Source organism: Pagrus pagrus (assembly GCF_965226575.1).
Source record: "Pagrus pagrus genome assembly, chromosome: 17".
Lineage (NCBI taxonomy): Eukaryota > Metazoa > Chordata > Actinopteri > Spariformes > Sparidae > Pagrus > Pagrus pagrus.
The window spans coordinates 18781536-18805526 of record NC_140201.1 but is presented as its reverse complement, the minus strand read 5'-3'; the positions used below and the strand labels follow the sequence as shown (position 1 = coordinate 18805526).

Below are 23991 nucleotides of genomic sequence, written 5' to 3'. Positions count from 1 at the left end.
CGCCTTCTTCCTGATGAAAAAACTAAAGAAATCTGAGATTTTTATGGCCCTGGTAGTCCACTGGAAAACAAGAAGAAGGATGATTAAAGATCCTCCATTGTCCACACATCTCCGGGTATCCTGTAGTCTGCTGGACAATAAGGGGGTCTGTGGGCCATCCTCAAATGTCTGTTTAATCAGACCACAAAAGAGACAAGAATTAGCTGGCCAGCACTCTATTTCCTAATTGTATTTTCAGTGGTTGTCTGGTGTTAATGGGTTGAGCTGATAAGGTGGATTGTGAGCTGTAGTTTCCCCGGTAAACACACCGTCCACTTCGGTTGTCGCCCCTGCAGTCTCTGGGCTCATTGGGTAGAGCGGAGAGGACAGTTGGCAGAGCAGCAGGGCAGCTCGGCGGCTGAACATTACCAGAGTTTGAGTGACCCCAAGAGGAGCAGCAGAGGACCAGTAGAGAGGCCAAAGAGGTCGGTGTGTTTACCCGCGAAGCTATACCTCCGAAACTGCTACTGTGTGAGTTAGCAGTTTTGAGTCAAGCCTAGAGAACGTAATCAAAGAGGCCAGCCCTTTTTTCATTTTCAAGCAGGTTATTTCTTAGTCTTTTAGGGAAAACCTTTAGGGTGTCAGGGACTGAGATGTTGGTTACAGCTACTCAGCTAAGCTAGGCTAGGTGCCTAATCTTTGCAGGACTAGTTTGATTCAGCTACTACCTCATTTAGACGGGATTACATAACTTGAAATACTAAAATGTTGAATCATCAAAATTGATTTTTCAGTTACAGAAAACACGTCAGGAAAAAATTGATGAATTTGGCTGTAGCTAAGGCGATTGTAGTAATGTCAGCGGCTAGCTTTAATTAGCTGTTCTTAATTGAACTTCAGATGTACAGTTACTGTGTTTTGGCTTTGTGTGGTAGCATCGTTCAACATTTCGGAAAACCATTTGCTTCCTTGCCAAGAGTTAGATGAGAAGACTGATACCAATCTTGTCTCTTCAATATAAAGCTATTTAAGCTTGTTCTGTTTCTTTGATCAGTTAAACTGCATCGAAGGGTTAGTGGGATCCAAACCACACTCTTCCTTGATGTCGCAATTTCCAACTGCTCAAGGAAGTGACTCATAAGGATTACAAGAAAGCACAGTTCTGTCATTTGGATTCGCGGAACTCTGCTGACATTGTCACTTTTGAAACGCACTTGTTGGAGAAGTGGCAGTGAGGCAAACGCTTCACAGCTCAGCAGAGCAAAATGAATTGGAAGACCATTAACTGTGTCTGCTCGCGGTCTCCACAAAATGCAAATTTGACAAAATCATTGCGGAAACGACTACCAACAGCACAAGTCTCCCCATACAAGATCAACCTGATTATGGATGCAGAGAACATACAGTTCTTGGACATAAAGCATGAAAACTATGGCTTCGGAAATTAGTTAAAGCAATGACTCTTTAACACAAAGGGAATACAAAGACTGCTTACGTTACAAGATTCAACCCCAGAGACTCTTGGCAAAGAAAACTGTACAAAAAGGCTCAGAACTACACTCTGCTCCTGCATAATTCACTCCAATTAATCCATTTAATGACTATAACCTGTTTTTTAATAAATATAACAAAGGAAAAGAAGGCAACAGTTCATATTTAATCATTGTGTGCAAACTATGAAAAAGGCAATAAGAAATTTGAGTTTGTTAATGTAGTGTGATCAATGTAAGTGAAGCAGATACACCACTGAGCTGGCCTTCTAATTTGTGTAATGTGGTCTGCAGAGATTCCCTGTAGTGTGCAATAAATCTCAATTTACTAATAAAGGCATCTCTGCTCAGCATCCTCACCGCTGTCTTTATCATCCCTAAGGAGAACAAATGTATAATCCCCAGTTGTAGCAGTGGAGGCCTCCACAGCAATCAAGCTGCTCTGCACACTGGCATCTGTTCATATGTATTTGCTGCCATCTAGTGGACACAGGTGGAATCGCTGCATTAGCTGTAATGTAATGACTGTACAATAGGGGTCACTATAAGGTCCCCTTTCACATTGCCATGAGTTTTGTTTATTCGGCCCATTTTGATTACTGTGGGAACCAACCTGCTCTTAGTGAAACGACCACTAGATGTCAGTAAAGGGCTCAGTTTGCTGTGTTGATCAGGTATATTAAAGCTCTCTTTTACTTGTCCCTTCATGTCTAAAGTTAATATGTGATCCCCTTTCTGTTCAAATCTCTTTCATTTAAACATTTTATCCTCCAAGGAGCTTTCACGATCCTCCATTCTGTGCACTACAGCACTCACATGGGAGATGTTTGCAGATGTTAACACCGCCATACAAAAAAACCAACAATAGACAGAAGCAAAAAAAGGGAGCTTTTCAAAGGCCTGTGTCTGGGTGTCTTACAGAGTTGTCTTTACACCCAGGTGTCATTCATTGGTCCACTCCCACAGCTTTGGGAGGAGCCTGATTGCTGCTCAGACCAACTGGCTTCATAACTTGGCAGAAAATATGTGAATTACTCCTAAAGCATCCAATCACAGTGTCTGCAGCTGCCTGTTGAGCACTTATTCAGTAAGTTCTCTCCTGCCCCAAATCTGAGGTGAAAACCTGAGGCGTTTTGAGATACTGTGTGTGTGTGTAACTATATATAGTTACACGTGGGTGTGTGTTCGTGTGTGTTTTCCACATCGCTGATAGTGTATTTTTCTTCTGCTTTCAGGTCAGGATTATTACACCTCTCTCTCTGTCCTCTCCACCCCTCCCCACCCCTCCATCCACCCCCCTCTCCACTCTCAGCTCCCTGCCTTCCCTCCTGAGTGGATTTTTTTCGGGGCAGTGCACATAGACCCCCTCACCCCACCCCACCACAACACCCCCCTCCTCCTTCCCCTCGGACAGCTTTGCTCCACCAGTTCTGCACTGTGCCGGCCTGGAGAGGAGTAAGGGAGCGGAAAGAGGAGCGAGAAGAGAGGATTTGGTGAACCGAGGAGAGACAGACAGGGGAGAGGGACCATGGCTGCGCTCTCTGCCTTGCTGAAGACCTGGGTGTTACTGCAGACCTTGTGCCTGGCTCTGGCTCAAGTGGTGAGTGGACAGGGGAGGTTGAAACCTGCTTTATCTGGGGTTCAGTTGGGATAAGGGCCCCTGGAAAGGGCTCTTGATGTCTTGAGATGATGTTTTAGGTTGTGCTGTCATGGTTCTGGTTAAAGTGATCAAAAAGCCAACACAGACCTGTTTGTGGTGACTACTTGGCTTTATAGCATGTAAAAGAAAGTGTTTTTTTTCTCTTTCTGCTGTGGAGACAAATGAAACCGGACTATCTTCTGTGGATTATCATCCTTATCGTGCATGGACACTTATCTCTTCTCTCAAGGCGAGGATTCGCCATTACCTGGGTTACCTTTTTGTGGCTGAGAAGATTTTATCAATCGAAGAATGGAGGATTTTCTTTTAGTTTTTCATGGGCAGCCATGACAGAGATGGAAGTCAGTGGACACTGACACACACAGAAACAGACAAGCTTTGTCCCCTGAGCGTGAAAGCCCCTGTTCAAACAAGACACCTCCACGTTATTAACTGGATGTCAAACAGTTGTGTGTCTTCAGGATTATTCTTGTTTTTACACATTTTTTCTTATAAACCTGGAAGTTTAAAGTTGGATCCAATTTTCTTTTTTCATCTGTCGGACTGAGCGACCCACTGAGGTGATATTAAAGACTCTTAGTGAGAAGTTGGATGGAGAGGTGGGGGCGAGGCAGGGGTGCTGGGGGTAAACAGTGCCAGTCTTGTGATCCCTCCTTCCACATTCCTCCTCAGCCCTTTGTTTTTACCCCTCTTCGTAAGCAATTTAATACAGCATTGTCCTTTTTTCCTAATTTTGGTTAATTTTTGTGTGTATTTTTTTATTATGATGCTTTCATACGAGCTGATGTCAGTGGACACGATGCATTTAACCAACCATAATTGGATGTTGGTCAACCTAACATTATATGACAAGTTAACAATTATTGTTTTTCTATTTATATGCGTGTTATTTACAGTTCTGCATTTTTTTTTATGGCCCGATCGCGTGATCTGTACAGCACGTCTAGCCTATCTAATGTGATTTTCAATGCTTTGACAACATTGTTTTCCCAACACCAGGCAAATGGGTCCATTGGTATAGTTGTGACATGCATATTCAGTCATTTAATCTACATTGTATTACATTAAATTATCCACTATAAAAAATATGCTTTAATAAAACTAAATTCCCAAATATTAAGTCTAAACTGCACAATTATATCACAATAAAGAAAATAACTTTTTGCTTGTTAAAATATAATACGTTGCCTACAATATCAGCATCATAGTCATATTAATGTTTTTAATATTGTTCTGATATTTGTACAGTTCTATAAGAATTGCTCAGGGTTCACTGTTATTTGTCATTATTCAACAGTTTTAAAATCTCTCTCTGTGTGTGTTTCAGAGGGGTCCACCTGGACCTCAGGGCCAGCCCGGCCCACCAGGCCCCTCTGGCATCCCTGGATCAGACGGCATTGATGTGAGTATCCACGCAGGTTTGCCCAGCAGGTTTGTCACAAAGACCATCATTGTGCTGGAGAAATACCAACCCTGTGCTGCTCTGCAGTACCGCAGTCTTACCAGCGGAGGTCACTGCAAAATGAAAACACACCGGCACAAAAGAGCTCTGTTCCCAGCAGAGAGAGGGGTCTTTGAGACGGGACCCTTGCCTCAATCCAGAGTTTGTGTCACAGTAATGTGATACATTTGAGATATTCTCGGGGTTAACTACACACAGGTTGGATAAATATGTTGTAAATGGAGGCTGCTGGGCCACTGGAGCAGGAAACAGGCTGCCTGTAGAGACTTTGTGGTGTCTGTTCCATGATCCAGAATTAAATGTGATTAGATTTTAGCCTTGTTCAGATCTGCTAATATGTTTAAACTATTTGCAAAGGTTTATGATCTTAAACTTTATTGTACCAACTTTTTTATATGTGTCTCGCAGATAATCTCTTTGTGCATTCTCACTTGTGACTGATCCATTGCTGAGTTCTCAGTATTAGTTTGTCACCAGAATACAGCAAAGACAAGTTACTGCTGTAAGAAAAAAGAGCAATGTGTCTTGGTCCACACTTGAAGGTGTAGCCTGCCCTCCAGTTCGAACGCTGTGGTTTTTTCCCTTTTGGGTCTCTGCCACAGGAAAGGTGGGATGTCAACATGATGGAGAATTCAGCCTTTGTAGAAAAACTCTGTGCCTCATCTCAAGATTGTTTAATCACTGGTGTCTTTGAACATGTGTCCAGGCTGGTAGAACATGATATTAATGTTCCAGCCTTTCATGAATGTTGCATTCAGTCTCTGCATTATTAATGCAGAGCTACGATGACCATCTCAGTAGCAGTATAACTTTCTCAACTTGTCCCATTTTAATGATGTATTAGAACTGGTTGAATAGGCAGGCTTTTGTTAATTTCTTTATTTTAATCCATATTTAATATTTTTATGTAAAGCTTTAATTAATCAGGTAATTTACATAAGGTCCAGAACCCTGTTTGCAAGGAAAGGGGTCGGAAACAAGTCTGAAAGTGATGAAGGACAAGGTGGTGGTAGATAGACACAGATATAATGAGTTTTATGAATGAGTTTGATTGGTCATGTTGCTTAGATGACAAATGTCCAAAGTTAAATTAACAAACACCAGATAAAAGAGCTAACCTCTCCACTCTGTCTCCCTGCAGGGAGATAAAGGACCTCCTGGGACCCCTGGTCCACCAGTAAGTTTGTACTCTACTGCTTGTTAGAATTTAGTTTACAAAAACTTTCGTGTTCGATTCATCCAGATTTGGTTTAGTCTGTGACAATAGTGTGTTTTTTTGTAGGGACTAAAGGGAGAGCCGGGAGAGCCAGGTCCTGATGGAGCACCAGGAGAGAATGGTATTGACGTAAGTAAACTGAGTGATGTCGTATTTGGTGTGTGTTTGAGAAAAAGAATGAGACACACAGAGAGAAATAAGAGAGAGAAAGGGCTTTGTAAATGTGAATGAAGCGATAACAATCACTGCCTCCCACAAGAAACATTCTGAGAGGCTTAATGTGAAAACAGCTTACTAAGGCAAAGTAAAAAAAAACTTTCTGGTAACAAATGTGAAAGAAAATGGGAATAGCAAGATGGGGCCTTACAAATAAAAAGGAAAAGTATTTTTGATAGAAATGAAAGAAACAAAAATTAATATAACTAATTTTCTAATGAACATTGTAAAAAGAACAGACAAATACCTTAAAGGACCTCTATTTTATTTAATTAAAAAAATATATATTTATAGGGATGTTTGAAGCCCGAAGTTATTACAATAGTAAAAGCAAAGAAAGGGTCGGTGAAGGTTATCATAAATAATATGATGATGAATAAAAAGTCAGAAAGCATAATGAGATCAAAACTTTAAAGGTACTCTGTGGTACTTTTGGCCACTGGTGGTGCTATAGTGCAGTGTTTTGATGAGTGGGCCTCTGTGTTGTTTGTATCAGTTGTCGCACCTGTACCTGTACGACAATGTACATATACACCATGAGTGTGAAGTGCTGTGACGAGGGTTTCAACAACGGTATTAGATTTTCACAGCATGATAACCATCTGAGAAAATATCATGCTATCTCAGTATACGGTATTGCACAGTTATTATTGTTATCCTCAGCTTGAATAAAACATATTATGTTCCCAGTAACACTGATATGGTAGAAGTCAATAATTCAGATTAGCAAATGAACACTGTACGGTAACCATCAAGTTTCATACCACAGTGTACCTTGAAACTGATATATCGCTGCTACCCTAGTTGTGATAAAATCCGCGCTGATTGGAAAGGGCTATTAAAAAGAAACCGAACACATTGGGAGTCTGACAGAACAATCTCGACTCAATGTCCACTTACAGAATTAACATTTTCCGGAAAATGTGTGTTTGTTTTTCGTCACCTTGTCCTCTGCAGCAATTCAGCGTGTTCACTTGTCATAAAGATATAACTGTTTACATGTCAGCTCGCTTGCTGTTACGATTTCAAATCATTGCACATTTCAAACCTGAGGGCATGAAAGTAGTTTCTCCAAACAATGAAAACTCGAGGTCCACCTACTAGGTTATTCAGAAGATATCCACTGTCTCCTTGACACGGCCTGGCAGATGAGAAAATGTTTTACAATGTTGCTGCAAGGATGTGCACAGTGACTTTAGCTGATAAATGTTGAACGTTAACAAAGCTGTTTATAGTAAAAATTCCACAGAGTACCTTTAAGTCATTATAAAGTCATTAGTGTTCAGCCTTTGTTTGTAGCTTTAATGTAATATTTAGAGCGTTTTAGTGCTTCCCATTTCGCTGTGCTCATTTTGGTTGTAATGTCTCATAGCTCCTTTTTCCACTTTAGGATTTTAAATGAAAACAAGCTTGATAAGCTACATTAAGCTACTGTACATTTCACATTAAAGCCTTCAGAGCTTCCCTCTATGGGCTTGCTCTGTACTCTACATTGACAGTCACGACACTGCCTCGCTGACCCTTGACCTCAAAACTGCTGGTTTCTTGTCAGCAAAGTGATTATGTATTTAAAGCGTATTAAACAGTGTTCAACAAGGTTAATATACATTAAGTCGAACCCATAATCCCTTGCTGATTATATCTATTCAGTCTCTGGTAATCACAGGTAGCGAGGAGTTTGAGATAAAGACAAGCAGATGAATTTAAAATGATTTCATAGCTTTGAGGCACTTCAGTTATGGATTCACCTGATACTAATTGTGGTGCAGCTTTTCTGGTTTCAGTTGTGCTTACACAAGTTGCTGCTTCAGGCTTGGTTGGAGGGGAATTGAGTGTCACATGCTAACAGAGGCGCACAAACACACACTCACATGCATTCCTCAGAGATTTAGCCAGTAATCCGCCCTGGAATCTCAAATCTCAGGTTTGTTTCCTAATTACTAACAAGAACAGTGTCAGTTTCGATCAAATGTGTGATTAGCCCTATTGTTGGTAGGATTCATGCCCCATATATCGCCCGTGGAAAGCACAGTGGTAACCCACAATTTCCTTTCGAACCTCCTGCAATATTTTGACCCCGATATACATGTCGAGCATATCTGCCTGCCAATATCTCTTTGTGTCTGTCTCCAGGGTTTGATCGGAGCAAAGGGTGATCGAGGTCCTGTTGGGAGCCCCGGCCCTAAGGCAAGTGTCTGAACCTCCACAATGAGAACAGATTTCATATTTCATGAGGTCCAGTTGATGACAAGAAGGTCTCTGGGTCATGTTTCTGTCACTGTTGTGTTGAGCATGATGCTGAGCTAGGAGAAAAATAGAAGAATAAAACTGCATTTTACCTTTAGTATAGCATTGAACTTGCCCTGATGATATTGTCCTCATTTATCTGTCTAAGATTCTAGCATGTCGCTAATTTAGTTACATTGTTGTTTTGTCTGCAGGGTCAGCCTGGACCGAGTGGTGAACCTGGAGCTCCTGTAAGTCAACGATTATCTATCACCCTTTAGTCTCTACAAAGTAGGCATGATGTGTTAATGTATATCATTTCTTTTCTTATACTATATACAGTGGTGGAAGAAGTTTATTAGAGTCTTTACTTAATTAAAAAAGTGACCATATAACAATGTAACAATGTAGAAATACTCCAGGTAGGTATAGGTACAAAAAAAACCATCATTAAAATAACCTTAGGAAATAGCTAGTGTACTGTTAACAATGAAATGCTTTATAAATCATTTATTAAGTAATTGTGAAGGTTTATAAACACCAGTTGCAACATAAGTAAGTATTAACTAAAGTTTAATTAACCATAAATTTACTTTATTAATGATGGTTATTATAAAGTGTTACCCAGCCAAATGTATCAAGAAGTGCCAAAAGTAAAATGAATCTTTGAGTGATGCATTGTTATATATCACGTTATTACATTGCTGCTGATGTGTCAATTTGTAAGTAGCATTTTACTGTTGAGGCTAGCTTTAGCTTCTTTTTAAAATAGCTAGTTGAGTGCAGCGGTTCCACGAGTGGCTCACAAGATAAATCTGAGTGCTCATTAGACGATCTGTTTGTATGACAGAGGAAATAAAATTCTGCAGTACAAAACTCTATTCATATTTTATCTTTAATCTTCTATGAAATGTTGAAGAATTTAGCCTTTACTCATCATTTAATGTGGAAATAGACAATTTATTAAACCCTTTCGACGTTTGTTTGTCTGGGGAAAAGGAGCCTGGTAGTAGATTGAATAGCAAATTGAAAGTATTCTCAGTATTCTCTTCAGAATGATAAGTTTAAGTAAAAAGTTGTCTAGTGCCACTTTAAAGAAGACCGAAGGTCCATTCAAGCCAAAAAGGTTACAGACCATTGGTCTAATCTTTTGTGCATTGCATTTTTTTAAGTTTAAAATCTGCGACTGTAAAAACTAATATACTTACCATAATAATCTTGCACAAGGTGCACTTTGACTAATTAGATGACATTGTAGGTAACAAGGCTGTCACGATACTCCGAACGGAATAGGCTTCAAACGATGCCTGATACAGCCCGTCATAACTCATTTTCATAACAAACATATTGTAACCCAGCTGCTCTCATAAGATAACCTCCAGAGTCTCTTTTACTTCATGCCTGGATGCCTGACCAGCTGTGCCCCCCTTTTGGGTTTGGTCTATCCAGATGTGGCATATGCCTTCTACAGCCGACACGAGCCTTATTCCCACACCCAGCCCCTTAATAAAGAGGAAACATGCTCTCCATGATTCACAGTTTACATACATGTTATCATTACATGCAATTCATGCACCTAAATCAATTCAGCAGTGTCATGTGCACACACCTGCACGTCGTCTGTAGCACAGTCTGACGCCACTAGGTGGTGCTCAGTCTCCATCTATCAGACATCATCCAATATATTCAAACATTAAGTTCAGAGTCATCCAATGTCACGCTTGAACGCAACACTATTAGTTAAATCCTTTGTTTAGCATTAGCAGGCGTCCTGTCTGGGGGCTGTGCTTGTACATCCAGCTGCCTCCTGCTGCACAGACAGGAGATCCTGCCCTGTGGGCTGCTCTTCCTGCAACAAGGCTTACTTACTCAATTACTGTGTTTATAATTAATTCCAAGCAGAAGACACAGCAAACACAAACTGATTGCGTCCTGTCGCTTTGTTCTTTTCGAGCACTGTTTACCCTGCACTCTGACACTGTACACACATATTACTGAATTACTGCTGCCGTTATTAATTGGCTTTTCGCAAACGTTAATTGATACTTTGACGGATTGGTTCCACTTGTTATACAGTAATTTAAACCCTCGTCCCTTCTGTCCACACAGGGACCCGGCCTTCCAGGACTGGCTGTAAGTAGCTTGTATGGTGTAATACAATTATGCTCTTATCACTTAATGGCTTCGCTTTGAGGTGTGGAAATAATTTGGAGGCTGCTGGGATGTGTACACATTGTTCTCTCTTGCTCTCGGTGTCTCTCTGTCTAGGGCACTCCAGGACCAATCGGTTTCCCAGGTGAAATTGGACCAAATGGACCAAAGGTAGCACAGCCGCACTTTTTTAATAACTGCCTTGACTTATAAACGTTTATAAGCTACCAGACTATAACATTTTCAGCTCCTTATTCACAGTTTCTTTCCTTCCTTTTCATCATTTAGGGTATCTTGGGAGCACCTGGACCTCCAGGACTTCCTGGACCTCCTGGCAAACCTGTAAGTGTCCACCCAGGATTAGTTGTCTGGGAAATATCAGCAATTATTGATTTTGTTCAAATGCCAAACCTGAGATTTAGAGGTAGGACTGCTATTGAACGATGGGATAACAGGAACACACAATACATCACTGTAGATTGTGTTGTATATCGGTACTAACAATTCATACGACCCTTTATATTGCAGGTATCCATGTTATTTTGTCCACCTTCCATCAATCTAAGCTCAGGATCTTTTCTGGAGAGATACTGTACATGCTGCGAAAATCCATCCATAATTTCCTGACAGCTCGCTGTGCATGTTTTGAAACTAGACACAGTTCCCCACTTTTGTTACAGTAGAAAAAGATATGGGTAGTAAGCATAAGCAACAGGAGTACAGCTGCATAGATCCAATTCTTTTTTAGTTCCGATCCGATACCTGAATTTGGATTCTGTTCAAAATACCAGAACTCTTTTTCCTTGGTTGTCGGTTACATGAGGCTGTAGCAAACCACACAGTGCTTATTATGAAAGGAAAACAATAAATAAAGAAATATTACATTTCAGTATTCCACAGCAATTTATTTGAAGTGTAGGTTAAGTAGGCTTCACATATAAACAGGTGTAGGACAGAAAAAGAATTACTTGAACACATCAAATCAGCAGCTATGCTCTATCTACTATTAGTAAGCAGTTCTCTACACTTAAGTTTGAAACTGACAATCAATCAGTCTATGGAATCTCCAACAGGACTTAGATCAGTGACGTCACAATAAGCTAATTACGTCAGTATTGACACCTCATAATGATACTGAATTGGATCAGTCCATGTTCTAAACAATAGCAACGGCAATAACTACCACAAATAACTATTACATTTATAAGCACTTGGTAACAGTTTATAAACACATTTATTGAGTTTAACTTACCTATACTATACTAATGCTATTGTAAACTTTTACTGATATTTTGTTGCTTTATTAAGATCCATCAGTGTTATAAAAAGTGCCAAAGGTTCATACTTGAGTAAAAAGTACGAATAGTACTTGAGTAAAAGTTTCTGTAGTATCTGATAGTAAATGTACTTGAGTATCGAAAGCAGCTTTTTGACAATAAACAAACACAAGTTACGTACAAGTAAAAGTCAATTATATATATAACTTTATGCAATAAATGTTGTGGAGTAAAAAGTACAATGTTTGTCTCCAAGGTGGATTGTAGTGGAATAAAAGTTGCAGGAAATTGCACTAGGTGCAGTACTTGAATAAATGTACTTGGTTACATTCCATCACTAAGATTAATACATACTTTATTATGCCTCAAATAGAGGTTGACTATGCAACTACGTAACATATTTTTATAAAGAATACTTTCATTTGTTATTAGCAGAGCAGAGGGCTGCTGGTGATAAGTGCATAATAAGTAATTTGATAATCCTAACAAATAATTGTTCCTGCTGTTGATCAGGTACCGCTCAAAATACTTCGCTGTTGAGAAATAAACGTCTCTCTGGTCTATCTCCATGAAATTCTGACACTTTCCTTCAGCTGCTTTAAACATAATCTTTGCCAAATACGTGCTGTAATTTCTTGTTGTATCGGCAGACGTTGACACGATCTGCAAAAAGCTAATATGGGCTGAGCAAACGTATCAGTCGAGCTCTAATTGATGTCACAGCAAATCTTTTCACATCTTCTCAGCGAGACTGGCGAGAACAGCTGTGAACAGAGGGAGACATAAATGAGCTGCACAAAGTTTATTGAGCTTAATCAAGCATATAGTTACACCAGTATAATTGCAGTGAAGTTATATATTATTGAACGGGATCACGGTGTAAAAATCAACATCTTCTCGTGCGATCTTGCTCCGTTCTGCAAAACCAGCAGCAATTAATGTGTGTTTTTTTTTTTAAATGTGCTGCATGATAACAAAAGCACCTAGCGCACTGCGGCTCGTACGCGTCCCAGCAGACATCACAAACAGTTCTGAGCGGTGCACTTTCAAGTCTGTTTTCAGTGGTACATGTACTCTCCTGTGTGCATCTCAGAGTGGTTCCAAGAAGGGGGAGGTGTCCTCATTGAGAGTGATGCTCCCAGCCCAGGGGAGTGTATTTGTTTAGCTTTAGTGCTGTCCTAGGGTAAATAAACCCCCCATTAGATCAGTGGGTTGTCTCATCTGACTGTTGCAGGAATACATCATCCCCTGTAGAGATACTTTACTTTCTAACTCAATCTATAAACAGAGAGAAGGAAAGATGGGGGGAGATATAGATAGCGAGAGGGAGAGATAGTGCTGGCTCAGCTCATGGGAGTAGTGGCCATGTGCCTTTCTTCATCTATCTGCCCCTTCAACCATCTATCTGTCTGTCCAGGGTCCTCCAGGGAAGTTCATTGGTGGAGAAGAAGGCAGCGCAGAGTTCCAGGTAAGATCTGACGACATGCCCCCGTGTTACAAATCTGTTTTGACTTCACTTTTCATAATCCGTGTATTTCCTTCTCTCGACAACAGTGTCCTCTTAACTGTCCAGCAGGACCGAAAGGCCCCCAGGGACTGCTGGGAGTCAAGGTGAGTAGTCGAGTTTGTTTCAAGTCGCCCTGAAGGTAGAAGCCTGCCTCTTTCAGCATCTGCGATTATGTTGCATCACAAAGTAGTTCTGACACCCCCTCTGACGGATTGTTGCCCTCCAGGGACACAAAGGACGTGCTGGTGTTCTCGGAGATCCTGGCAGCATAGGAAAAACGGTGAGCTGCACTATCTCTGCTCCGCACATGCACTCAGACATCCATACATGTACATGTTGTACAGTGTTGCACACTCACCCACCATTCTGGACCAGCAGAGGCAAGGATTAGCTCTAATGAAGCCCCCCGAGGCACATGACTGGCACTAATCTGGCTGCGATTAGTCAGGCCTGGCCTTGGCCCTGCAGTCAGCGTGCAGTGAGCCAGATGAAAGGGGTGCTGAAGAGCCAGGTACATGAAGGGAAGGATGAGAGAGTCAGGGTTCGCGCAGCCCTCTCACCTTGCTGTATTAAGCAGAGCTAATGAGCACACAGTGGGCTCCAAGGGAGCGGCTAGCCAGGCCTCAGGAATTAGCCTCTGATCTTCCCGCACAAGCAGCCTCATACGCTCAAAACACCCAACACACCAAGTTACCGCTCCATACCTAGCAAACAGATGTGAGGCTGCTATTGATCTCCTCGTCCAGCTCTCAGAAAGAAGCAGAAAGTGTGTTTTCCAACAGGTCAAGCTGTGCCTGTAATAACATGGATAAACCACACCAAGATGAACTGGTTCAGCTCCCAGCAGCAGGGTCGGGTCAGGTTACTTTGAAATGTAGTCAGTTACTGAATACAAATTACAAGACATGTTATAAATCGACCTAAGCTGAATACTTTAGGATTACGTCAAAATAAAACCTTGAAAATATGGTCATGGCACTTTTCCAGTCTACAGAGGCTTCCATGAAAGGGGCTGACCTGCTCGTCTGGGGAAATTTGGGGTTCATTATCTTGCCCAAGGGTACTTCAACATGCAGCCGGGGGATCCGTGGATCGAACCACTGCTCTAACTCCTGAACCACTGCGGCCCCATATTAATATACAGCAGCACCATATACTAAAAATGGACACAGCCATAAAAAATTGAGTTTCACAAACGTTATTTTTCTCTTCAAACGTCTCAAAATATTTTAAATGCAAATAAAATGCAGTCAGCAAATTCGGTCTCACTCTTGCACTGCTTGTATTCTTCAACATGGGACCTTATTTCAGACAAAGATATATATGGTAGTAAAGGACGAGAAACACATTTTTTTAATGCTGTTTGAATTGTGCCAGGAGTTAGTTTGTCAATTTCAAAGATCATTTTTAAGCTTGCCAAAGTCGCAGTTTGCCATAAAACTAATCAAGTATAAGACTGTGAAATTAGATAATTAGAAAGACCACACACACAACAGACGTCTAAGTGACATCTCATTTAATGCTCAGCGAAACTAACCCATAACTGAGGCCTTGCAGAGTTGGTCCTGTATATTAGTTAGCACCCAAAACTGACTAACCTCTCCTTTCAGATAGCTGCAGTTGTCAATATGGCCAGATTTATTGCTTTGAATACTTTTCCTTTGCTAAGGCGATCGTCACGTTGGTGTTTGTGGTATATTAAGCGAGGTGATGTATTTCACTGAGTGGTTTTACACAAAACTAGATGATATTTTACTATCTTTACAACAAACTGGGACTTTCTTGACTTGCATAAGTATCTTTTAAATTAATAAAAACATGTGTGTGATTCGTGGCACGATCCATTACTACCCAACCCTTTCCATTACATTGGTAGGGTTTTCTACAGCTAGCTTTAGCTGGCTGACTGCCTTGGGGCTAAATTTTTGATAAGCTTGACCAGAAACATGCCTGTATACTGTACGACCATGAAAGACCAGTTCAGACATCGAAAGAAACCAGCAAGCATCACAGACTGGATTCAACTCTGCGGTTGGGCACACAAAAGCTAGACCTGCAGCTCGCAGCTCTGTGAATATGTCTGAATGTGCCATGATTCGTAGCAGCTGTGCATTAGATAGCAGCACAGAATGAGAAAACTAATCAGCCTGTTCTGTTTCCTCTCCTCCACCAGGGTACCAAGGGAGAAGTGGGCATCTCCGGGGAACAGGGCATCCCAGGACCTCCGGTATGCTGTGAACTTTTTAGGTCACTTGACAAAGTTAGACACATAGAATAAGATTGTATTTTTTCACATGGTATTATGTTGATTTGACAGGACATGCTGTTATGACTAGACCTGAGTCATTCTCTGTCTAACCCTGTGTTTCCTCGCTTTTCTCTAAGGGTCCGATGGGTCTGAGGGGTTATCCAGGGATGATGGGTCCTAAAGGGGAAGCAGTGAGTACCACCGTTTCTTTACTTTTGTCTCGTCTTACTTTCTTCGCCCTCTTTCTCTTTGGGTAGGAGTCTGCTCTCATTCTTAGATGAGCACCAAGGAGGCACAGCCAGACCTGCCCCCACTATACAAACATCATCCATTACCAGCAATGGGGACATATGGAAATGATGCTAACACAAATCTCTCCCCTCCTCTAATGAGTTGGGGTTGTCTGGGTCCGCGGTGCCTCCATCTGTAGTTAATGATCCGCTGTAGCCATCCGTCTTACTGTTAACATTAGCCGCGTTAGCCAAGTTAGCGCCCCGGCTTAGTGCCAAAGCAAGAGTGGCTGGCTCTCTGTGTAGCTCCCATTAGCGAAGTGAGTTAAGCGCTAATTACCCCTTTATCACAATGAATAGTAGGCTACTGTGACTTAGCATCCTCCCTGATCTGAAGTGATTGATGGCACATGTTTTGTTTTCCCGCAGGGTCCTCGTGGTTACAAGGGCATCAACGGACCTGTAGGAATTCCTGGGCCTCCTGTAAGAACACACGCACACGCGCATACAGACACACCCGCACACACAGTGTAGACTCCTAATAGAAAAATAGGTACCCACATTAAGGTTCTCTAAGCCTCTCTCTGTTGTTCGCAGGGTGAGGAGGGACCCCAGGGACCCCCCGGAGAGGCAGGAGACAAGGGAGACAAAGTAGGTGACTCTTCTGGTGTTGTTCCCTTGAAGTTTTGTGTCAAAGCAGTGGCACAAGACAAAAAAAAAAAAAAGAAAAAAGATGAATCGTGTCTCAGAAGTTGAGTGGGCACAGTGATCCTGATGTGCGTTGCAAATACACTGACGCCGGTTTGGTTATCTTCTGCAGGGCAGCCGAGGTATCCAGGGCCCACAGGGCGCGGTTGGCAAAAAGGGAGAGAATGTGAGTGACGCACTTTTGTTTGTGCACTACACAGTCGAGGTGGCGTTCAGAGAGCGTGCCAAATGAAGTTCACTGACTCATCTGCCTGCTTTTTCAGGGTCTGCCGGGTATTGATGGAAAAGATGGCACACCTGGTATTCCTGGAATAAAGGTAAAGGGCCGCCAGCCATGATAATGATGAGAACGTTCGATCTCAGTAAAAAAAAGATGGCAATTTATTCTTCTTCTGTTCTCTGTGCTGCAGGGCGGCCCCGGCCAGGCTGGGATGCCTGGTCCTCCTGGTCCTCAGGGAGCAGCGGTGAGTGATCCTTCAGTATAGCAGGGGGAGGAAATGTGTTTGTTCAAGGATTGACGCCACATGCAAATAAGCCTGCCTGTAAACACTTATTGTCACTCAGACCACGTAGGGGGGTCAATCTGTTCTCCTCCTCATTTTAACAAAGCCTGAAACAGCGACGGTGGCGAAGCAATGTGAAGCCACCTGTAAAGCTTGGTATGTTTTGTTTTCTGGGCACTCATCCAGGTTAACAGTGACCCCGTGACCCACGCTGTTTTAGAATTTCAACCACCTTGAAAAAGCGTTCTCCCTCCCACTGCGAGTGATTTATCACAATCAGACCAGTGGGTATACGCATACGTGTGTGTGTGTGTGTGTGTGTGTGTGATGTTTGTGTGCGCGTCATTCTGACTAAAGGGTAATGGAGCATGAGATGCACACTATGCTGTGTGGTCATTGCGGTGACACTAACACTGCTGCAAACTCAAACACCATAAGTTCGTCTGCTTGATACCCTACTGTGATATAGCATAGCACACGCGCACACGCACACACACACACACACGAACAGACACACACAGATCACTGCGAGGAAACCTGCTGCAAAGTATTTGCTGGTAGTTGGCACTGCAGCTCGGCCTATTTTCATTATTATTACTATTGTAGAAGGGATCAGCACTGTAACTTCCCACGAGCAGCACATACTTATATCCACATTCATTACCACTTCCATTTTCAGGGTCACTCTCTGTATTTCCACCATGTGAAGTATACTGTACAGCCGTACAGGTGTAACTTTTTGTCTTGTTAAGATTTTTCTTTGGCATTTTCGGCTTTATTACATAGTGCACAGTACAGAAACAGAGAGAGACATGGGGGGAAATAAGACCTAAAACAAAGTAGTCCAGCTGTAGACAAACCAGTGACATTGAGACTATGTGGTTTGCGTTTTTACCACGAGGCCACCCGAGATACAGACTTTGCTTTGCGCTAATTTCATTCTCTAATTCTGTCTGTAGGGATTGCCTGGCAGTCCAGGGTCAAAGGGAGGAGCTGGAGCTAAGGTAAGTCTTTTAAAAATTCATATTACATCATATTAACAGATTACATTTTTACCGTATAGCAGGATGGCTGCAGGTTCTTGAAATAAAATCTAAATTCAGTTTCATAAACATTAGATCTTAAAGTCTTGAATAGCCTTTGTGAGGTCTTAATTGCCACAAACATTTGATCAAATTTAATTTTTTTCTTTTAGTAAAAGTCCACATTTCTGATCATACAAATCTTTAAACCTACCAATGAACTAAAAGGGTAACACATTAGGGTTTACCACATTAAATAGTGTTGACACGTCTTAGGAAGTACTACAGCATATGCGGAAAAAGTAGTATTAAGCCTTTTGTGATGCCAGAGAAACCTGCATGCAATCTGATAAATTGACTGGAGTTGATGTTGCATTATGGGTAATGTAGGTGCTAGGTTTTGAAAAGGAAAAATAATGTGTGGGATAAGGAAGGTGATCTCAAGCCCTCTTGTGTTGATTTTGATCATTTGCTTTTAAACTGCCCATAATTAGTCCAACAGGAGTGATATGCAGATCTGCTAATTTGGTGCCTACATTTACCACAATGCAGTTTAGCCATTGGGTGACATCACAGGAGCCAATTATCAGATTACATGCCGCGTCCTCTGGAGCCACCAAAGGCCTTATGCTACGTTTTTGACATGTGCAGTCGTACTCCGCAAGACCTGTGAACACACTTTAATGTGTGAAATTGGTGGAGTTGCCCTTTAAGACTGCCCTTTTACTTTAAACTTGTACTTTCCTGTTGACAGAATGTAGATTAAGACAACTCATTCAAAAGAAAAAAAATGGTTTCAAATGATCTTGAAACAGTCTCAAGTGTTTACCTCCTCTTACCATCTCTTTTCCCTTGTTAGGGCGAGCCTGGATCTAGGGGTCATGTTGGCCAGGCTGGTGAACCTGGACCTCTGGTAACACACAGAGATATACATATTTATACCAAAATATGGATTTCTTTGGCAGTTTTTTTGCAATTATAGAGTAGGCTGAATAATTGTACTTTAATTGCGATCTCCTAGGGTGAGCCTGGTGTCCCTGGTGAGGCTGGTATGGAAGGAGTTCCTGGACCTAAGGTAAAATCCTCGATTGTGACATGAAAGCACTGAAAACTGCATCTGTGAACCACAAATACTCACCTCGTCTGACTTCTACAGGGCGACCGAGGCCAGCGTGGAGAAGTTGGGCCACAGGGCGTAGTCGGCAAGCCTGTAAGTTGCTTCTATTTAGATATTTTTTCTCTAAAAACATCTTTTAGCTTTCACATATATATAATTATTTTAATGTCTTTTAACAGGGAGGCAAAGGAGAGAGAGGACCAATCGGTGTTCCTGGTGCCCAGGGTCTAAGTGGAACCAAGGGAGACAAGGTTTACATGAAATAATACTTCTAATACTTTGTCAAACATGTGCTGCATTGCTTGTATTCCAACACACTATAGTTACCCAGACGTGTCCGTTGGGGGCAGTGTTTACCCATGAATAAAAGCCATGAGTCCACAGTAAATCACTGAGTGAGGCAAGCAATATAAATAAGCAATATAAATGATAATCTAAGCATCCTCATCTCCCATGTTTCAGAAATGAGACGACATCTCTCTTACTTTGTGATCTGCGGTGTCACCGACTTGAATCAACATTTAGTTCTGTGTCTTTTCTTTTACTTTGGAGGATATTATAAGTTACATTTGACCACATTTACATGCACTCAATCCATCTTTCTTTCCAGGGATTCCAAGGAAAAGTTGGGTCAAAGGGAGACATTGTGAGTAGAAGTTTTACTCCTTTGAACTGGATTGTCACAAGCGTATCTCATATTGATGTGTGTTGTAGCTCGGCTCCATGCTGACACATATTTTCTACAAAAATCCTCTCAGTCTCTCTCAACCTCTTGATCTTTTTCGCCTAGGGTGACCCCGGCGTTGAGGGATTGGCTGGTGAGAAAGGTGAAAAGGTAAAACATCTTTTACTGCACAACCTAAAGCTGTTTCAAACTTTTTCTTATAGGGAACCACACAAGTCTCTGAGTCTATATATATATATTTACTAAAACTTGCAGGATTTGGATGAGACGGTTTAAACATTTGGCTCTTTGAGGCATCAAAGCAAAGTGATTTATAGCGGAAAATATCATAACATGCTGAAGTTAAGAAGAAGAGGAAGTCTGTTTTTGAATTTGCATACAAATCCCCATAATAATCCAGATGGCAAATGAGCTATTTACATGACAGTGAAGCAATGATGCACGTTGGCTCTTTGAAGCAGCGTTCTTAGACATTCATTTACAAGATTCATTCTTGAATTATTGCTCAATGAGTGTCTCTGAGGCATAAATGATAGATGGAAGTGATGAATGTGAAAACAATAGAGTCTCTGTGTTTGCATTGACAGGGTTTGTCTGGTGAACCTGGGCCCAAAGGACAGGTGAGATTGTGCTTCCTTCCTTCCCTTCTTTCTTTTAATATCATCAGATTTAATCAGCCTTTTTATTATCTCTTCATAAATGTACTCTTCCTTAATGCTTCTCTCTTGGCAGCAAGGAATTAGGGGCGACTTAGGACACAATGGACCCACGGGAGACCCAGGTAAACCCGGAGACCCCGGACCATCAGGACTGCCTGGTCCTAGAGGACTCAATGGAGAGCGAGGAGTTCCTGGTATGCCAGGCATTCAGGGATCGTCGGTGAGTCCATCTCACATTTATGATGCATGGAACACATTGATCGATGCACTTGGTCGGTCGCCGACTCTCTGCAGCGCTCAGCTTCCTCTTCTTCTCCTCTCCAGGGACGTGATGCATCCGACCAGCATATTATTGAAGTGGTATTGAAGATGTTGCAGGGTGAGCGTCTTGACCTGAATATTCACCTCTGATGTCCATAGGGGAGATTAGATTAGCTAATTTCCCTACTTTCATCTCCTGAGCCATCAGTTGCCCATCATCAAAGGTAATTTAATCAAAATGATGATGTCTGTTTCTACTGTTACAGAGCGGCTAGCAGCGGTGGCAGTGAGTGCCAAGAGGGCTGTGCTTGGCGGAGCTGGTGTGATGGGTCCTCCTGGGCCTCCTGGGCCTCCGGGGTCACCTGGACCTCAGGGGCCACATGGCTTACCTGGTGCCCGTGGCATTCCTGGCATGATTGGAGGACCTGGACAGATTGGAAACACAGGACTTAAAGGTAGACATAGGCAGTAGAGTATCGATCAATACATCTGCAACTAAAGATTATATTCATTATCGATTAATCTGCAGAATATTTTCAAGATTAATTGATTGTTATTTAGAAACAATGAAAAATGCTCACCACAATTTCTTGGGCCCAAACAAGCCAAATTAGCTCTGGTTCTTGAACTGGTCCCACTCAAGATTCTTAGTGCAATCCAGTCGAACAGCCCACGTTTCCATCAGTCTTTGGTGGAATCAAAGTTCGAGATGGGAACCAACTTTGCGTGTTCTGAAACAGAGTATTTTTGGCTGAAATTCTGTACGCAGCAGCTGCAGCTGTGTGCGATGGAGCACCAGTGTGCAGAAAGGTGTGACATATTCATAGAAGAGGGCAGTTCACCACATTTTGTCCACTGGAAGAGCACCTTAGAGGGCACTTTCGCAGCATTTTTTCGAGAATCGGGGTACCCCCCCTTCTTTCATTCAACCAACGGTCCAAAACATTAAAATCATTGAAAAATGAATGAAAAGATTAAAAGATTACCGAAATAAAAAGCTTTTTAGGGTACATCTGAGCCCACCCTACTTTGTCTTCCAATAGGAAAGAGAGGGCCAAAGGGAGACAGAGGAGATCCAGGTAAACCCCATCCAGGACTACCAGGACCCCCAGGAATACCAGGTAAGAGCTGAAGCCTCCCAAGCTTCATGCGCACACACATGGAATATAAAACAGTACGAAATACTCACCAAAGGTTAAGAAGAGGAAGGGGACAATAAGAAAGTGAAGGACTTGGCATTACAGCTCTTGCCACGGGAGAGGCTGCTCAAAGGCATTTTAAAAGCATCATTAACTCCAGTCATTTAACAGATGCTCTTGAATGAGAATGTAATAGGATTGCAACAGTACACACTAATTCAAACTGGGGGAAACAGACACCTCTGTGCACACATACACTCAATTTCAATACATAGATAGAGCATTCATGTGTAATCCAACTGCAGAGAAGAGCTCAGAGAGGTCTTCTCGACGTGGACTCATCTTGACCCCTGGAAATCAGTAAAAAATCCCCACCTGATGTTGAACCCTCTCCTGCCCACAGGTCCTCCTGGCATTGATGGAGTGGCTCGGGAAGGCAGGCCCGGCGAGAGAGGACCCGAAGGATCAGCCGGAGAGGCCGGTTACCCCGGTAAGGCGGGTCCGGCAGGTCTCCCAGGCTATTGCGAGGCGGCGATGTGTCTGGCTGCGTCAGCGTACACCTCACCGAGACTACAGGAGGCGGGAAGAATTAAAGGACCCAATGTTTAGAGCCCCGTCTCTCCATTAGCAGCTCACAACACCTGGGAGAGAGAGAGAGAGAGAGAGGGAGAGAGAGAGAGAGAGAGAGAGAGGAAGAGAGAAGGCGAGAGACCACTCTTCTCTGTAGGCCAACATCGAGAACGAGGGGTGGGGGACAATAATAGCGACTGGGTGTATGAGCGCGCCCCCTCCTGAAACTGACAACCTGAAGTTTTGACGGGTGGGACACACTCTTGATCTTAATCCCCCACATCACCATGACAACAGCAGCTCACAGCCACCCACATCCCTCTGAATTCTCTAGTGGTTTTTTTTGGATGATGTCAGTGTCAGTCCCATCCAAATATCCCAGCCCCGTTCCAGCAGCGAGAGAGGAACAGATTTATATTGCATCTCCTCGTCTCCCGCCGCCACCACCACAGTATCTATGAGCTGAGAGGAGCTGAAACCCAAGTGTGGTGAAAGGTGCTTTTCTTTTACATCGTGGTCACTTTAATAACACAAACAATATTTTTGTCTGAGATGTGTTTTGAAGATTTTAATGCCCTGCCTCTCTTGCAACATCACACCTGATGCCTGAAAAGTGTACGAAAAGGAGCAATAAACGATTGAAGCCTAAATTTACACTCAGTACTGTAATGTATTGTAAAATGTAGCTTTGCATATGTAAGCCTGACTGAAACCCCCCGACTTACCTCATGTGTACATTGCCCCCCCCCCTCCCTCCGCTACCCCTCCCCATCCACGCTTTCTACCCAAGTCTCATTTTAGAAACTAACGACTAGCTTTATCTCTTCCTCTTGTTGCCTGGCAACAGCATATCCCGATGGGCACTCCCATCTCCCACAATGCAGTGCTGTAAATCTTTGTAAATGTGTGTTGATTATTATGTAGAGAAAAAGAAATGGGTTACGATATGCACCAGCAAAAATCCTGTGTTAATGAATTCAGTGAGTAATAAAAAGTTCCTACAGATATAACGACTTTTCCTCGAAACGAATCAGTCCGAATGTGCCTCCTATGCCACTGTCAACTTTCCACAGGGTGTCAGCGATTTAATGACTGATTTATTCTCATCAACAGAAATTATTTATTGTTCTTTATATAATCATCTGTAAAGAAGGTTTTTTTTTTCCCTGGCTGTTCAGGTCAACCCAAACCAATAAAGAGGAACCTTTTCTAAAATGTAATGTTCTTCTTTATCATGTGGGGGTTGGAAATGAGTCTCTTTACTCTTTCAGCTCCTTTTCCTTTCATTTCTGCTATTCTTCCAAGTCTTCAATAGCAACAGTTCATGCATGTAAATAAACTCCTATGCGTCTATGGCAGCAGATGCTCAGCTTTTTTTAAACATTCTTCCAGCACCAAGGCCAAATGCCCCCACCATACTTCACTAGACTCCACAATAAAGTTGTTCAAATGCACATCGGCGCACGTCTCTTGCAATGAAAAACAACCACACTTCATCAGTTTTGCTTTAAAACTTGTTTTTTTTTTCTCAAATGCTTCATAATAGAACATGTAAGGCACGTGTTACAGTAAAGAAACATACAGTATATACAGGCTGGTGAGTTGGTGGACACAGATGGGATTACTGAACGAGCCAACTAGGCAAAAGGGTCAGGGGCCCCTGGG

General features: G+C 42.3%; 1 protein-coding gene across 1 annotated transcript; it reads left to right on the top strand.

Annotated features, from left to right (window-relative positions):
- Positions 1-2704: 2704 nt before the first annotated feature.
- col9a2 (procollagen, type IX, alpha 2) lies at positions 2705-23780 on the top strand. Its single transcript, XM_084379774.1, has 32 exons — positions 2705-3069; positions 4457-4531; positions 5733-5768; positions 5874-5936; positions 8157-8210; positions 8465-8500; positions 10359-10382; positions 10518-10571; positions 10689-10742; positions 13095-13145; positions 13232-13288; positions 13411-13464; positions 15358-15411; positions 15570-15623; positions 16092-16145; positions 16260-16313; positions 16483-16536; positions 16634-16687; positions 16781-16834; positions 17833-17877; positions 18755-18808; positions 18917-18970; positions 19052-19105; positions 19192-19263; positions 19623-19658; positions 19803-19847; positions 20285-20317; positions 20430-20576; positions 20681-20735; positions 20884-21072; positions 21661-21738; positions 22160-23780. Exons 1-32 carry the CDS (start codon positions 2998-3000, stop codon positions 22363-22365), a joined length of 2076 nt encoding a protein of 691 aa, XP_084235900.1. The 5' UTR covers positions 2705-2997; the 3' UTR covers positions 22366-23780.
- Positions 23781-23991: the final 211 nt, after the last annotated feature.